This window comes from Palaemon carinicauda, chromosome 18 (genome assembly GCF_036898095.1).
Source record: "Palaemon carinicauda isolate YSFRI2023 chromosome 18, ASM3689809v2, whole genome shotgun sequence".
NCBI classification, from domain to species: Eukaryota; Metazoa; Arthropoda; class Malacostraca; order Decapoda; family Palaemonidae; genus Palaemon; species Palaemon carinicauda.
The window spans coordinates 3,250,510-3,268,009 of record NC_090742.1 but is presented as its reverse complement, the minus strand read 5'-3'; the positions used below and the strand labels follow the sequence as shown (position 1 = coordinate 3,268,009).

General features: G+C 35.3%; 1 protein-coding gene across 1 annotated transcript; it reads right to left on the bottom strand.

Annotated features, from left to right (window-relative positions):
* Positions 1–33: 33 nt before the first annotated feature.
* LOC137658026 (coagulation factor V-like) lies at positions 34–2,510 on the bottom strand. The gene is made up of 3 exons (XM_068392741.1): positions 2,506–2,510; positions 1,506–2,170; positions 34–656 (listed from the first exon to the last, which is right to left on the bottom strand). The coding sequence occupies exons 1-3, from the start codon at positions 2,508–2,510 to the stop codon at positions 34–36; spliced, it is 1,293 nt and encodes a 430-aa protein (XP_068248842.1).
* Between the last annotated feature and the right edge of the window lie 14,990 nt (positions 2,511–17,500).

Sequence of the window (17,500 nt, the reverse complement as noted above, 5' to 3'; positions counted from 1 at the left end):
TTTCAAGTCCATTTTCTTCTTCCTTTGCAACTTTTATCGATTCAAAGTTTCTTTTGCTGCATTTCGACCCAAATCTGGTGTGAAATCTGGGTGTAAGGTGAATGGTATAAAATCTGGTGTAAAATCTGGGTGTAAATTGAATGGTGTAAAATCTGGGTGTAAATTGAATGGTGTAAAATCTGGGTGTAAATTGAATGGTGTAAAATCTGGGTGTAAATTGAATGGTGTAAATTCTGGTGTAAAATCTAGGTGTAAAGTCAATGGTGTAAAATTTGGTTGTAAAGTGAATGGTGTAAAATCTTGTTGTAAATTGAATGGTGTGAAATCTGGTTGTAAAGTGAATGGTGTAAAATCTGGTTGAAAAGTGAATGGTGTAAAATCTGGGTGTAAATTGAATGGTGTAAAATCTGGGTGTAAAGTGAATGGTGTAAATTTCGGTGTAAAATCTAGGTGTAATGTGAATAGTGTAAAATCTGGGTGTAAAGTGAAGGGTGTAAATTTTGTAGTAAAATCTGGGTGTAAAGTGAATGGTGTAAAATCTGGTTGTAAATTGAATGGAGTAAACCCTGGTGTAAAATCTGGGTGTAAATTGAATGTTGTAAATTCTGGTGTGAAATCTGGGTTTAAAGTGAATGGTGTACAATCTGGTGTAAAATCTGGGTGTAAAGTGAATGGTGTACAATATGGTTGTTAAGTGAATGGTGTAAAATCTGGGTGTAAAGTGAATGGTGTACAATATGGTTGTTAAGTGAATGGTGTGAAATCTGGTTGTAAAGTGAATGGTGTAAAATATGGTTGTAAAGTGAATGGTGTAAAATCTGGGTGTAAATTGAATGTTGTAAATTCTGTTGTAAAATCATGTTGTAAAGTGAATGGTGTAAAATATGGTTGTTAAGTGAATGGTGTAAAATCTGGGTGTAAAGTGAATGGTGTAGAATCTGGGTGTAAAGTGAATGGTGTAAAATCTGGTTGTAAAGTGAATGGTGTAAAATCTGGGTGTAAATTAAATGGAGTAAATTCTGGTGTAAAAACTGGGTGTAAATTGAATGTTGTAAATTCTGGTGTAAAATCTGGGTGTAAAGTGAATGGTGTAAAATATGGTTATTAAGTGAATGGTATAAAATCTGGGTGTAAATTGAATGGAGTAAATTCTGGTGTAAAAACTGGGTGTAAATTGAATGGAGTAAATTCTGGTGTAAAAACTGGGTGTAAATTGAATGTTGTAAATTCTGGTGTGAAATCTGGGTGTAAAGTGAATGGTGTAAAATCTTGTTGTAAAGTGAATGGTGTAAAATATGGTTGTTAAGTGAATAGTGTAAAATCTGGGTGTAAAGTGAATGGTGTAAAATCTGGGTGTAAAGTGAATGGTGTAAAATCTGGGTGTAAAGTGAATGGTGTAAAATCTGGTGTAAAATCTGGGTGTAAAGTGAATGGTGTAAAATCTGGTGTAAAATCTGGGTGTAAAGTGAATGGTGGAAAATCTGGGTGTATAGTGAATGGTGTACAATCTGGTGTGAAATCTGGGTGTAAAGTGAATGGTGTGAAATCTGGGTGTAAAGTGAATGGTGTAAAATCTGGTGTAAAGTGAATGGTGTAAAATCTGGGTGTAAAGTGAATAATTCTGGTGTAAAATCTGGGTGTAAAGTGAATGGTGTAAATTCTGTTGTAAAAGCTAAGTGTAAAGTGAATGGTGTAAAATTTGGGTGTAAAGTGAATGGTGTAAATTCTGGTGTAAAATCTGGGTGTAAAGTCAATGGTGTAAATTCTGGTGTAAAATCTGGGTGTAAAAGTGAATGGTGTAAATTCTGGTGTAAAATCTGGGTGTAAAGTGAATGGTGTAAATTCTGGTGTAAAATCTGGGTGTAAAGTGAATGGTGTAAAATCTGGGTGTAAAGTGAATGGTGTAAATTCTGGTGTAAAACTTGGGTGTAAAGTGAATGGTGTAAATTCTGGTGTAAAATCTGGGTGTAAAGTGAATGGGGTAAATTCTGGTGTAAAATCTGGGTGTAAGGTGAATGGTGTAAAGTCTGGTGTAAAATCTGGGTGTAAAGTGAATGGTGTAAATTCTGGTGTAAAATCTGGGTGTAAAGTGAATGGTGTAAAATCTGGGTTTAAAGTGAATGGTGTAAAATCTGGTGTAAAAATCTTGGTGTAAAATCTGGTGTAAAATCTGGGTGTAAGGTGAATTAGTACACCAGTTGGGTTTTTTATGCTCCAAACAGATTTTTTTTTCTTTTTGTTGTATATGTGATTTGTATAGTATGCTATATATATATATATATATATATATATATATATATATATATATATATATATATATACACACACACAGTACATACAACGGGACACCTCGACAATAAATCCTTATGAGTATTTTATAACCCCTTCAGCCTCCAATTTCCTTGAAGCGTAAATAATGAGGTAAGCGCCTATCTGACAAAATCATTTCTAGGGGCTATACCACTCGTATAATCATTTATATCCTTATTTACAGAATCTTCTTACCTCATTACATCCCTTTCAATACTTTTCTAACTACCGCATACACAAGCTAGAACATTATCCGTTCGCAGAAAAACCTTTAAAAAAACGATGAAGAAAACGGGTAGTAAATAATATATCGAAGAACACGGGAAGCAAGTGATATATCGAAGAAAACGGGAAGTTAAATGATCTAAACTGTCATCTTCTAATGGGTAACTTCGAAGTTTGGTGCTATTCGACAACTTCGTCCCAAGTCTGCTGTTAGGGACAGGTACCATTTGCGATTGGCCAGATTAGGAGAAATGGAAGAAGCGTGTCAACAGGAGAGAGAGAGAGAGAGAGAGAGAGAGAGAGTGAGAGAGAGAGAACGTGGTGGGCTAAGATATGGGCAGTATATCTTTAAATGGAAAAGGGGAGATCGCATAAAATGGTTAAAAAGAGAGAGAGAGAGAGAGAGAGAGAGAGAGAGAGAGAGAGAGAGGACAGTAATATCTTTAAATGGAAAAGGGAAATCATATATAAATGCTTAAAGAGAGAGAGAGAGGAGAGAGAGAGAGAGAGAGGGGACAGTATATCTTTAAATGGAAAAGGGAAATCATATATAAATGCGTAAAGAGAGAGAGAGAGAGAGAGAGAGAGAGAGAGAGAGAGAGAGAGAATAGTTTGCTGGGTTAACGAGCAAGCATATATAATTAGAGAAATAGTGGTGAAGCATTAAATCTAATGAATAAATGCACGACAGGTATGCTTCGGAGAGAGAGAGAGAGAAGAGAGAGAGAGAGAGAGAGAGAGAGAGAGAGAGAATCTGGATCAGCAAAAAACAAGGTTGATCTAATTGAGTAACGGAACAAGAATAAAGGAAAATAAAGGAATATTTGATAATATGACATAGGAGAGAACGAAAGCTGAATAATAAATAATAATAATAATAATAATAATAATAATAATAATAATAAGAGAAGATGATCACTGTGTTATAATATAATTGCCGGAAATAAAAAGTTCACTATCATCATCATCATAAATATCATTACTAATGTACGCGACCCGTCATAATTAGACTCCTAAATACTCACATACATAAGCACACACATATTAACCCTCCCCCCCCCCCCTCCTCCTCTCTTAACTACAACCAGGCAGTTTCGACATTTTTTCGGGAGACACTTTAGGTAGTGTATATCTCGGGGTACCCGCCTCTCACTAGGGTATGACTACTCCCTCTCCCCCATCCCCCATACCCCAGGTTAAGGGAGAGACCAAGCAGTCATACGTCTGGAAGAATGACACAAAATATCCTATAACATTAAAATAATGCAAAATAAAATATTATAGAAATGATAATCAAACAAAATCACTATCCTCCTCTCTCTCTCTCTCTCTCTCCTCTCTCTCTCTCTCTCTCTCTCTCTCTCTCTCCTTTTTATTAAAAATACAAAATAGTCTCATTCATTAACTTAAGAAATTCACAAAAGAAAATTTATCTCTCTCTCTCTCTCTCCTCTCTCTCTCTCTCTCTCTCTCTCTCCTTTTTTAAAAGATTTTAAATTGTCTCATTCATTAACTTGAAAAAAATTCACCAAAGAAAAATTATCTCTCTCTCTCTCTCTCTCTCTCTCTCTCTCTCTCTCTCTCTCTCTCTCTGGAGTAGTAAGTGCTGAATGGAGAAGCGTCCTTTGAAATCAAATTGATTCACTTAAAGCGAGACTAGGGCAATCCAAGGTTTACCACCCGGGTAACCCCGTTACAAGGGTATCAGCCCCCCCCCCCCCCCCCACCCCCCGGCTCCCTGGCTTCCTTGACGCCCAAAAGCAAATGCCTGTCCTTTAATCTCCTCAAAACCACCAGGTGAAGAAGGAAGCATACAGATAATACTGTTATATGCGAGTAATTACATACGCAAACAACACTACAGGATATATGCCTCAGACATGTCCCTTATTCATGTCTGGGGTTTTGGCCAGTGTTTATCACCACGCTAGTCACGGCGGATTGGTGATGGTGGGAGATTTTTCGTCTGATTGCTAACAGTAGAGCAACCTATTATGGGTGGTCCTGACTAGTACAGCTTTGATGATCATGGTGATACGCAAACCCTTTCATCACGTTAAGGTGTCCCCACTCAGCAAAGGATACTGTATGTATATGTGTGTATACATATATATATATATATATATATATATATATATACAGTATATATATACATATATATTGAGTATATATATATACATATATATACATCTATATACACACACATATATATTAATATCAGGCTGTGAGCAAATCATAAATGAAGCTACTCACAGGTCTGGTAATTGCTTGGACCTCGTATACACTGACTCCCCTGGCGTTATAACTAGTAAGGTTGGTTCTCCAGTCGGGACATCTGATCATGCCTTGATTTCATTATTAGTGAAGACTGAGCAGCCTGTCCCTGATATATCATATTCTTGTAAAATTTATATGAAATCCCAAGCAGACTGGAATGGGATTTTACATGATCTTTTGTGCCTGAATTGGTCACAATTATATAATAGTGTAGATCCTGTTGTCCCTTTGAATGAGAATCTAGTCAACATAATTGATAGGCGTATCCCTTCTCGTGTGCTAAGGTACCGAGTGAAGGACAAACCGTGGTTCAATGATGATTGTAGACGTGCTTATTTGGAGAAACAGGAGGCCTATCAACTTTGGAAGGGGAACAGATCAGATTTGACCTGGAACAACTATACTCAGCTTCGAGCTTTTGCTCAAAGAGTTTATGCCTCAACTGAAAAGGAGTACAATTTAACCATAAAAGAAACACTTTCTGGTACAACTCAGGAACATAAATGGTGGTCTACCCTTAAATCTGCACTCTTTGGTGTAGATGCAACAGTTCCCCCTTTACTTAAACCAGATGGCTCAGTCACTCACTGTCCAAAGGAAAAGGCAACCATTTTGGCTAATGTTTTTGACAGTAAACAGAGTAATGAAAAACTTGAACTTCCTCATTCCTGTTTTCCTGAGGCTAAACTAACTAGTTTAGCTTTTCGATCTCGTGAGATTAAAGCTCTGTTGATGGACCTTGATGCTTATGGAGGTGTAGACCCAAATGGTATTTTTCCTTTGTTTTTTATAAAGACAACAGATTTCTTAGCTCCAAAGTTATCTGTTATTTTGCGCAAGTTAGCAAGAAGAGGAGCTTTTAGCACTAGTTGGAGAATTGGTAATGTTACTCCTTTATGTAAATGTGTTTGTGGTAGCTCAAGTCCCACTGATTACCGCCCAATTTCCATAACTCCCATATTATCTAAAGTTTTTGAACGTCTTCTGGCAAAACGTCTTAATAGGTTTGCTGAAGGTAATCATCTACTCCCTAGTTTGCAATTTGGTTTTCGTAAAGGCCTTGGAGCATGTGATGCCCTTCTTACAATATCCAATGCTGTACAAAAATCCCTTGATTGTGGTCGGGAAGTTCGTATGATTGGCCTTGATTTTAGTGCTGCCTTTGACCGTGTTAATCATGAGGCCCTTGTTTTCAAACTGAAACAGTTGGGAGTGGGTGGGTTGTTTCTTAGCATTATTATTGATTTTTTAAGTAATAGATCTTAAAGAGTTGTTGTTGATGGGCACCATAGTGATTATAGGAATGTGATATCCGGTGTTCCACAGGGTAGTGTTCTTGGCCCATTACTTTTCATACTATATACACATGACATGTGGTTTGGCCTAGAAAACAAGCTTGTTGCATATGCAGATGATGCTACTCTCTTTGCGTCAATTCCATCCCCTGAATGTAGATCTAGGGTTGGTGAATCCCTTAATAGAGATTTAGCTAGAATTAGTGCATGGTGCAAATTATGGGGTATGAAGTTGAATCCTAACAAAACTCAAAGTATGATTGTAAGTAGGTCAAGGACGGTGGCTCCTCAACATCCGGATCTCAGTATTGATAATGTTTCTTTAAATATGTATGACTCTTTCAAAATTTTAGGTGTGATTCTCGACAGTAAATTTACTTTTGAGAAACATATAAGGTCTCTGTCTTCTTCAATTGCACAAAAAATAGGCTTATTGAGAAAGTCTTTCAAGATTTTCGGTGATCAATCTATTCTGAAGAAGTGTTTTAATTCTTTCATTCTACCTTGTTTTGAGTATTGTTCTCCTGTTTGGTCTTCAGCTGCTGATTCTCATCTTAATTTGTTGGACAGAAACTTACGGTCTATTAAATTTCTTATTCCTGATCTAGATATTAATCTCTGGCACCGTCGTTCAATTAGTTCATTATGCATGTTGCATAAGATTTTTCATAACTCTGACCATCCTTTACATTCAGATCTCCCTGGACAATTCTATCCTGTTCGTAATACTAGGCAGGCAGTTAATTCTAATAGCCAGGCCTTCTCCATCACGAGACTCAATACTACGCAGTACTCTAGAAGTTTTATTCCAGCTGTTACCAAGTTGTGGAATGATCTTCCTAATCGGGTGGTTGAATCAGTAGAACTTCAAAAGTTCAAAGTTGGAGCAAATGCTTTTTTGTTGACCAGGCGGACATGAGTCTTTTTATAGTTTATTTATGACATATTTGTTTTTGATGCTGTTAATAGTTTATATATGACATGTCTGTTTTGACGTTGTTACTGTTTTTAGAATGATTTATTGTTAATTTGTTCTCTTCATTTATTTATTTCCTTATTTCCTTTCCTCACTGGGCTATTTTTCCCTGTTGGAGCCCCTGGGCTTATAGCATCTTGCTTTTCCAACTAGGGTTGTAGCTTGGATAGTAATAATAATAATAATAATAATAATATATGTATATATACATATATATACATCTATATACACACATATATATAAATATGTATATATACATATACATACACGCACACACACTCACACAAACACACATACACACACACACACACACACACACACACACACACACACATATATATATATATATATATATATATATATATATAAATATATGTATATATACACATACACACATACACACACACACACACATATATATATATATATATATATATATGTGTGTGTGTGTGTGTGTGTATGTGTTTCTGTGTATACATACGTAAAAATCTGTGTTTTTGTTAGTGTTTAAGAAAAACGTAACATATATATTACATTCTGGCACCCTATTGAGTCGCCTCAATATTGTTGTTGACATTAAGGTTGGCAAAGATATATTTCTTTAAGGAAATTGAATACCTTGGAAAGCGAGTTCCCCAAATAGAGCCAAGTTTCTCCAAGGAAATTGAATATCTAGGTAATCGTGTATCCATACACCACAGTGTAGCTATAGTGAATATATGACCTGCTGCTTATCAACGGAAGTTTATTGTTGTGGCCTGATTGGTAACGTCTCTGCCTGGTGTTTGCTAGTCGGGGGGTTCGAGTTAGTGCCATTGGTGTCTGCAACCTTACCATCCTTGTGAGCTATGGTTGGGGGTTTGGGGGAACTTAAAGTCTATCTGCTGAGTCATCAACAGCCATTGCCTGGCCCTCCCTGGTCCTAGCTTGGGTGGAGAGGGGGTTGGGCTCTGATCATATAATATATGGTCAGTCTCTAGGGCTGATTGCTGGGGCAATGTCACTGTCCCTTGCCTCTGCCATTCATGAGCGGCCTTTAAACGTTTAAACTGGTTTTGCGACATAGAGACAAGTCTTCTAGTACATTAAAAGTTTTAATAATATTATTAATATGAAGCGCGAATTAGATGATGAATGGAGAAGTATTGAATTAAAAGCTCAAGATAGAGAAGACTGGCGAAATATAACCGAGCCCCTTTGAATCAATAGGCGTAGGAGGCGATGATGATGATGGTGATGAAGTTAGAGAAAATAAACGGGTAAATGATGAAAATGTTTAAAATGGGCCATTTTATAACAGAAATAACTACAAATTATCCATTTTGACATAGACCCTACTATACCAATGTTCAGCCTAAGTATAAATATATGAGATCATGGTGAGGAGTAGATGGAGATGGTTTGGGCATGCTCTTCGCACTCCCTAAAAGAGATTAGTTCACCAAACTTTCAACTGGGCTCCACAAGACACTAGAAGATTTAGAAGACCCGGGTCTACATGGCTGGGGAGTATGAAGTGTGAAGTGGAAGATGATGATTGGAGAAGTATTGAATTAAAAGCTCAAGATAAGAGACGATCGGTGAAATCTAACAGAGGGCCTTTGCGTCAATGGGCGTAGGAGGAAATGATGATGATGATGATTATGATGATGATGATGAAATTAGAAAAAAAACAGGTAAAAGATAACACTATCTAAAATGGGGCATTTAATAACCGTAATAACATCAAATTACCCACTTTGACATAGACGCTGATATACCAATGTTCTGCCTAAGCATAAGGGTAAAAAATAAAAAAATATTAAAACAGATCAACAACGCTACTCTGTTTGCAATTGCAAAACGAAGAGGGGAGTGAAAACAGATTTAGACCTGCACTAGAGTTTTGCACTTCCTGAGTTCACGGACCTTTGTGCTTTGTCAAAACCTTCCACTTAAAGATGAGGCAACAGAATAAGAAATAGTGGCAGGGGATTAGGCCGTGGGCCCCCCCCCCCCCCCCCCCCCAGGTTTCATATCTACGTCTCCCGCGAACACAAGAGAGAGAGAGAGAGAGAGAGAGAGAGAGAGAGAGAGAGAGAGAGTATTATAGTCATTCTTTATCAAAATTCAAATAATTTAATGTGCCCCAAAAATCTGTTGTCATTTTAAAATGAGATATATATATATATATATATATATATATATATATATATATATATATACGTGTATATATATATATACGTATATATATATATATATATATATATATATATATATATATATATATATATATATATATATATAGTGTACAACAAATGGATACATGATACATACACACATATGCAATCCACATATATATATATATATATATATATATATATATATATATATACTGTATATATATATATATATATATATATATATATATATATATATATATATATATATATATATATCATGCATGTTATGATTCCTCGAAATCCTCATCCAATATAATGACATAGACCATTTCACTTATTTCTCTAAACAAGGAACAAAAGGGCGTAAGTTAAAAATAGAGGGACGACACAAAACTGCTAACCAATTAGTGCCAAGCGTAGGATGACAGATCATCAAACCAGGGCTGCCAGGTTGGCATTTTTCGGGCTATATAACTCAAATTTTAGCCTTTTTTCGTGCTAGATACCTATATTTGGCCTTTTATAAATTGTTTAGCCTTAAATACTATATTTTCGGCCTTTTTCTACTATTAGGTTGGCCTTTTAAAGCTGCAGTTAATCAAAAGTTGGCCTTTTCTCGTTTGGAAAACCTGGCAAGCCTGATCAAAAGGAAACAAGAGCAAGACAAAAGGAATAAGTGTGAATTTAAGGGGATGCTCTTCACTAACTGTGGAATGAGTCTCTGTCTACACAAAATTATATGGTAGTTCCAACATACAAAATTGCAAGATTAATTATTGTAATTTTTTACATAATTTTTATAGTTCCAACATACGAAATTGGAAGCTTAATTATTGTGATTTTTTACATAATTTTTGTTGTTCCAACATACGAAATTGGAAGCTTATTGTAATTTTTTACATAATTTTTGTAGTTCCAACATATGAAAATGCAAGCTTAATTAATGTAATTTTTACATAATTTTTGTAGTTCCAACATACAAAGTTACCAGCTTAATTATTTTAATTTTTTACATAATTTTTGTTGTTCCAACATATGAAATTGTACGCTCAAATTTTATTTACAATCTTTAATATAATATCTGTAGTTCCAAATAAACTGAGGCTTAATTAATGTAATTTTTTTACATAATTTATGTAGTTCTAACATACGAAATTGAAGGCTTAATTTTTGTAATTTTTGACATAATTTTTGTAGTTTTAATATATGAAATTGGAGGCTTAAATATTATTGTAATTTTTTACATAATTTTTTTATTTCCAACATACAAAATTGGAAGATTAAATATTATTGTGATTGTTGACAGATATTTTCTAGTTTCTACATACGAAATTTGAGGATTAAATATTATTGTAATTTTTTACATAATTTTTGTAGTTTCAACATACGAAATTGAAGGCTTAAAATTATTGTAATCTTTCACATAACCATTTTTGTAGTTCCAACATAACAAACTGAAACCTTAAATATTATGTAAAGCAAAATTTTAAGTATGAAAGACATCAACTTCGTGCCATTGTTGTTCCTAGTCTGACCTTGCCATTAAAAAAATACAGCGAAAATCAAATAACCTGAAAATTGCATCGTATTAATTATATTTCAAGTATATAAGAGACATCACGTGTTCAGAAATAATATTTCTGATAATTATATGTGTGGGATAAATAATTTTATGAATAGAAAAGTCCTAGACAAATAATAATTGGAGGAATACTATAGTAATTTTTTTTAATGAGGCGCATTTGCACTGACTCGCAGGAGTGCCCTTTTAGCTGGGAAATGTTTCCTATTCGCTGATTGGTTGGACAAAATAATTCTAACCAATCATATAGCAGGAAATTTTTCCCAGCGGTTAGGAAACCTTTCCGAGCTAAAAGCGCACCATTGCAAGTCGGTGGAAATGCGCCTCATTAAAAAAAATTTAATATAGTTAAACTAATTTCCTAATCCGAAAAATAGTGTAGAGTTACAGTAGGACACTGGAATACCTGGTACACCTCGCTATGAAGAAAGCACCCAAACACACCCTTACTACAGGGAAAGCCCTTGTGTTTTGCTCCGCCCACCACCTCCGATATCTAGTCCTACACAGGGTACACTTTTTCAGAGTGAGGTGTACCAAGAACTCCCGCGTCCATCTGTACATTACCGCAATTTTACATTATGCAAGACCCTATACATATCCATATTGCTTCATTATTGTAAAATATTAATATCCTTTATAGTAAAAACCGATAAAATTTCAGCTTTAACTTGCCAAAACTGAATTAGTATTATATGAAAGGAATATTTAATAATAAAAAAAAGCATGAAAGTGTTCTAGATCTATAGAGTATAATAAAATATCATACATCTTACATTGTAATAGGCAGCAGATGATATATCAGCCATTAACATATAAATAACAGTAATAATTTCAATATTAATAAGAAAATTATCTGAAGAATGGTAACGAATAGCAAATGAGAAGATAAAAGAGAACGCCTGGAGAGAGAGAGAGAGAGAGAGAGAGAGAGAGAGAGAGAGAGAGAGAGAGAGAGAGAGAGAGAGATTGTTTAAAAAACGCCAATAAGAGAAAATTGAAAGAATATTTGATGAAAGTGTAGGACTGAATGGTGATGCGAGGCAAATACAAGAGAGAGAGAGAGAGAGAGAGAGAGAGAGAGAGAGAGAGAGAGAGAGAGAGAGAGAGAGAGAGAGAGAGAGAATTGTTTAAAAAACGCCAATAAGAGAAAATTGAAAGAATATTTGATGAAAGTGTAGGACTGAATGGTGATGCGAGGCAAATACAAGAGAGAGAGAGAGAGAGAGAGAGAGAGAGAGAGAGAGAGAGAGAGAGAGAGAGAGAGAGAGAGAGAGAGAGAGAGAGAGAGAGAATTGTTTAAAAAACGCCAATAAGAGAAAATTGAAAGAATATTTGATGAAAGTGTAGGACTGAATGGTGATGCGAGGCAAATACAAGAGAGAGAGAGAGAGAGAGAGAGAGAGAGAGAGAGAGAGAGAGAGAGAGAGAGAGAGAGAGAGAATTGTTTAAAAAACGCCAATAAGAGAAAATTGAAAGAATATTTGAAGAAAGTGTAGGACTGAATGGTGATGCGAGGCAAATACAAGAGAGAGAGAGAGAGAGAGAGAGAGAGAGAGAGAGAGAGAGAGAGAGAGAGAGAGAGAGAGAGAGAGAGAGAGAGAATATCATGCCATCAGGAGAGCTTAGTTTAATATAAATGATGGAGATAGAAGTTATGGAAAACAGAAATGACTAAAACAATGAGAACAGCAAATAAAAAAAAAAAAAAACAGAAGCAATGAAATAATTTCTTGATCACGTAGATGAAATTTTATGAGCGGCAATAAAGTAAGATAATAAGAGGAGGAGGAGGAGAAGGAGGAGGAGGAGGAGGAGGAGGGAGAGACAACGCAACCCCCCCCCCCCCGTTGGAGGAATAGCAAAATGAATTATCTTCACTATAGGTCAAAGCTTCACCACACATAGTATACCACAGTGGCTGTAGGTTTACTCTCCAGCCAAGAGGAAAGATGACATTCCGAGAAATCAAGAGGGGGATAAAGGAGGGAGGAGGGAGGAGGGAATGAGGGAGGGAAGGGGTGTGCTTCAAGTGAAGTAAGGGACGGTTCCCTTGAAGTCCCTTAATTGGATATGCTATCGCATGAAGGGGAGAGAGTACATTCCTTGATTCCTATTCCCAGAGAGAGAGAGAGAGAGAGAGAGAGAGAGAGAGAGAGAGAGAGAGAATTGTTTAAAAAATGTAAATAAGAGATAATCAAAAGGTAATCTGAAGCATCTTAACGAATGTTAAATATGTGAAGGAAAAAGAAAACGTAGGGAGAGAGAGAGAGAGAGATCCAATGTAGTACTGTCTGGCCAGTCAAAGGACCCAATAACTCTCAAGAGGTAGCATCCCAACGGGTGTCTGGTGCCTTGGCCAACCTACTACGAAACTAAAAAACCAAATAAACAAACATCCAAAAATATATTAAAATAACAAACAATTATGATAAGAGCATAAAAAAATCATCGACTGAAAAAAAAAAAACATAAACAAAGACGTAGAAAAATAAATGAAAATATACAATTATGATAAAAGCATAAATAATCATCAATTGTCGCATCAAATAAAGCAAAACAGAATCTCATTTCCAGGAATTCTGATGAGAGGATGAGCGAAGATAACAACTGGGGGAGATAGTGCATTAATGCAAGACCTGGGGAGAGGGGAGAGAGAGAGGGAGGGGGAGAGGGAGAGGGAGGGAGAAGCTCACTATATACAACTGCTTTCAAATGCTGGATGCATTTGTTGAATCAAGAATCTTGAGATTTATTATGGTCGTTGATTCAGCCACTGCTGGGGGGGGGGGGGGGGGCCAAGTACTGCACTAAGGCATGATTGCGCAAATTTACCGCATTTGCACGTATCATATAATGTGTGTATGTATACGTGTATATATATATATATATGAGTGTGTGTGTGTGTCTCTCTGTCTGTCTGTATGTATAATATGTATGTATTAATGTATTAAAAAGTCAGGAGCTTGGAGCTTCACTCCTTACACACACACATACACACACGTGTGTGTGTGTATGTATGTATATATACAATATATATATATATATGTGTGTGTGTATATATATATATATACATACATACATACATACATATAGACAATAACAACGACGACAACAGCAACATATACAGCAGTTTCTGGTCCACAGTAGAACAAAGGCCTCAGACATATCCTTAATCATGTCTGGAGTATGGCCACGCTAGCCACTGCAGATTAGTGATGGTGGGAGATTTTTCTCTGATCGCCCACACCAAACCAACCCATGGGTGGCCTTGACTAGTACAGCTTTGCTGATCATGGCAATACACAAACCCTTTCACCAAGTTAAGGTATATAATTCAAGGATTTGGGGGAGAACTTCGTAAATAAAAAGTGCTGACGTCAGCTAAAATTTCTCAGTGGTCTACTATGAATACACAGAACATAACCATAATTACTCAACTTCATTGATTGAACAAATGCCGTCGAAAAAAATGTGCCGCAGAATATTTCCCATAATTGTATCTTTATATAAATATATACCTATTCACATGCACTTACACAAGGAACTGTGTAAATATAGGCGAGGAAAACTAAGGAGACATAAAAAGTTTATTTAGTAAAACTCTATGACCATAATAAACATTAGAGAACGTAACCTTAATGAAGAAATTATTTCCATCGTGATTTCACGGACAGAAAAGATGACTCACATCAGCGAAATAAAGATACCGCGAATTCATGTGAAATTGAGAATTAAATGACCCTCAAGTCATAAGAATCTGAACATACTAGCGGTCATAAAAAGGACAGATATATTTCAAGCGATTTATCAAAAATATGCAAGACAGCGCCATTACTTCTTTCCACTTTCAGAACAAAAGGAAAATCTGTCCAACTTAATTCGGATTGATGTAGGCAAGAGAATCGTTTTCGTAGTAATGTAATTATGATGCCAAAATAAAAGTTTTATGAGTTACTCGAAGCTTCGTCAGTTCTCCGGGATGATCTCCGTTTACACTGGTTTATAAATCATATTCTGTTCGTTGTAAACTATGTGATTCACGTGTAACCCATTCGGTCTTTTCTCTTGATTTTTTGGTGTCCTTTTCCTCCAACTTGATTTTAGGTGACCTTTATCTCTAACTTGATTTTAGGTGATCTTTTTCTCCAACTTGATTTTAGGCGTCCTTTTTCTCTAACTCGATTTTAGGAGACCTTTATCTCCAACTTGATTTTAGAGGACGTTTCCTCGAACCGGATTTTAGGTGACCTTTTCCTTCAACTTGATTTTAGGTGTCCTTTTCCTCTACCTTGATTTTAGGTGACCTTTTCCTCCAACTAGATTTCAGGTGTCCTTTTTTCCCATATGATTTACGTATCTTTTCCCTTTAACTTGATTTTAGGTGTCCTTTCCTCCAACTTGATTTTAGGTGTCCTTTCCTCCAACTTGATTTTAGGTGTCCTTTTCCTCTAACTTGATTTTAAGTGTCATTTTCCTCCAACTAGATTTCAGGTGTCCTTTTTTCCGACATGATTTACGTATATCTTCCCTCTAACTTGATTTTAGGTATCCTTTCCTCCAACTTGATTTTTGGGGACGTTTCCTCGAAACGGATTTTTGGGGACGTTTCCTCGAAACGGATTTTTGGGGACGTTTCCTCGAAACTGATTTTAGGTGACCTTTTCTTCAAACTTGATTTTAGGTGACCTTTCCCTCCAACTAGATTTCAGGTGTCCTTTTTTCCAATATGATTTACGTATCTTTTCCCTCTAACTTGATTTTAGGTGTCCTTTCCTCCAACTTGATTTTAGGTGAACTTTTCCTCCAACTTGATTTCAGGTGTCATTTTCCTCTAACTTGATTTTAGGTGTCCTTTCCTCCAACTTGATTTTAAGTGAACTTTTCCTCCAACTTGATTTTAGGTGTCATTTTCCTCTAACTTGATTTTAGGTGTCCTTTCCTCCAACTTGATTTTAGGTGAACTTTTCCTCCAACTTGATTTTAGGTGTCATTTTCCTCTAACTTGATTTTAAGTGTCCTTTTCATCCAACTTGATTTTATGTGACCTTTTCCTCCTACTTGATTTTAGGTGATCTTTTTCTCTAACTTGATTTTAAGTAATCTTATTCTCTAACTCGATTTTAGGAGAGCTTTATCTCAAACTTGATATTAGGGGACGTTTCCTCCAACCGGATTTTAGATGACCTTTTCCTACAACTTGATTTTAGGTGTACTTTTCTTCCAACTTGATTTAGGTGTCCTTTTCCTCCAACTAGATTTCAGGTGTCCTTTTTTCAAATATGATTTACATATCTTTTCCCTCTAACTTGATTTCAGGTGTCCTTTTTTCAAATATGATTTACATATCTTTTCCCTCTAACTTGATTTCAGGTGTCCTTTTCCTCCAACTTGATTATAGGTGTCCTTTTCCTCTAACTTGATTTTAAGTGTCATTTTCTTCCAACTTGATTTTAGATGTCCTTTTCCTCCAAAGTGATTTTAGGTAACCTTTTCCTCCAATTTGATTTTAGGTGACCTTTTCCTCAGACTTGATTTTAGATGTCCTTTTCATCCAACTTGATTTTAGGTGTCCTTTTCCTCCAAAGTGATTTTAGGTGAACTTTTCCTCCAACTTGATTTTAGGAGTCCTTTTCATCCAACTTGATTTTATGTGACATTTTCCTCAAAAGTTATTTTAGGTAACCTTTTTTTTCCGATATGATTTCAGGTATGACTTGGCGAATACCACAAGTTTCAAAACACTGAAAATATTGAAATGGTTCACTGGTATAAACTAGACGTTTCATACCAATTAATACTTCACCAAATCAACCAGTTTATTATTATTATTATTATTAATTATTATTATTATTATTATTATTATTATTATTATTATTATTATAATTATTAATTGCTAAGCTACAACCCTAGTTGGAAAAGCAAGATGCTGTAAGCCCAGGGGTCCCAACAGGGAAAATAGCCAAGTAAGGAAAGGAAACAAGGAAAAATTTAATATTTTAAAAACAGAAACATTAAATTAAATATTTCCTCTAAAGACTATAAATACTTCAACAAAATAAGAGGAAGAGAATAGTGTGCCCGAGTGTACCCTCAAGCAAGAGAACTCTAACCTGAACAATTATTCCACTTATTGAAGTGTTCATATATACAGGTTTTCTGATTTCATGAATATCGTAATGAAAGGATAGTTATGACAACTGACTAGTCAAAGTTAACGTTATATAAAGAATTCTATTTCTTTGAACACTGAGATGAAGAGATGACATTTATAGTATTAAAAATGTAACTTTTAATTGATGTATATACCATAGTCCTCAATTGTCTTGGGGTACAGCTACCTTGCTTGAGGTACACTTTTCTATCTTATTTCTCGTCCTCTGCTTTTTGTTTTGAGTTCTTTATTGTTCATATATATGAATTATCTATTTTAATGTTGTTACTCCTTTTAAAATATTTTATTCTAATTGTTTATTACTTCCCTTGTAGTTTATTTATTTCCTCATTTCTTTTCTTTTCTGGACTATTTGTTCGCGGTTGGAACCTCTGGAGTTATAACATCCTGCATTTCCAAATAGGGTTGTAGCTTAACTAATAATAATAATAATAATAATAATAATAATAATAATAAGCTTAACTAATAATAATAATAATAATAATAATAATAATAATA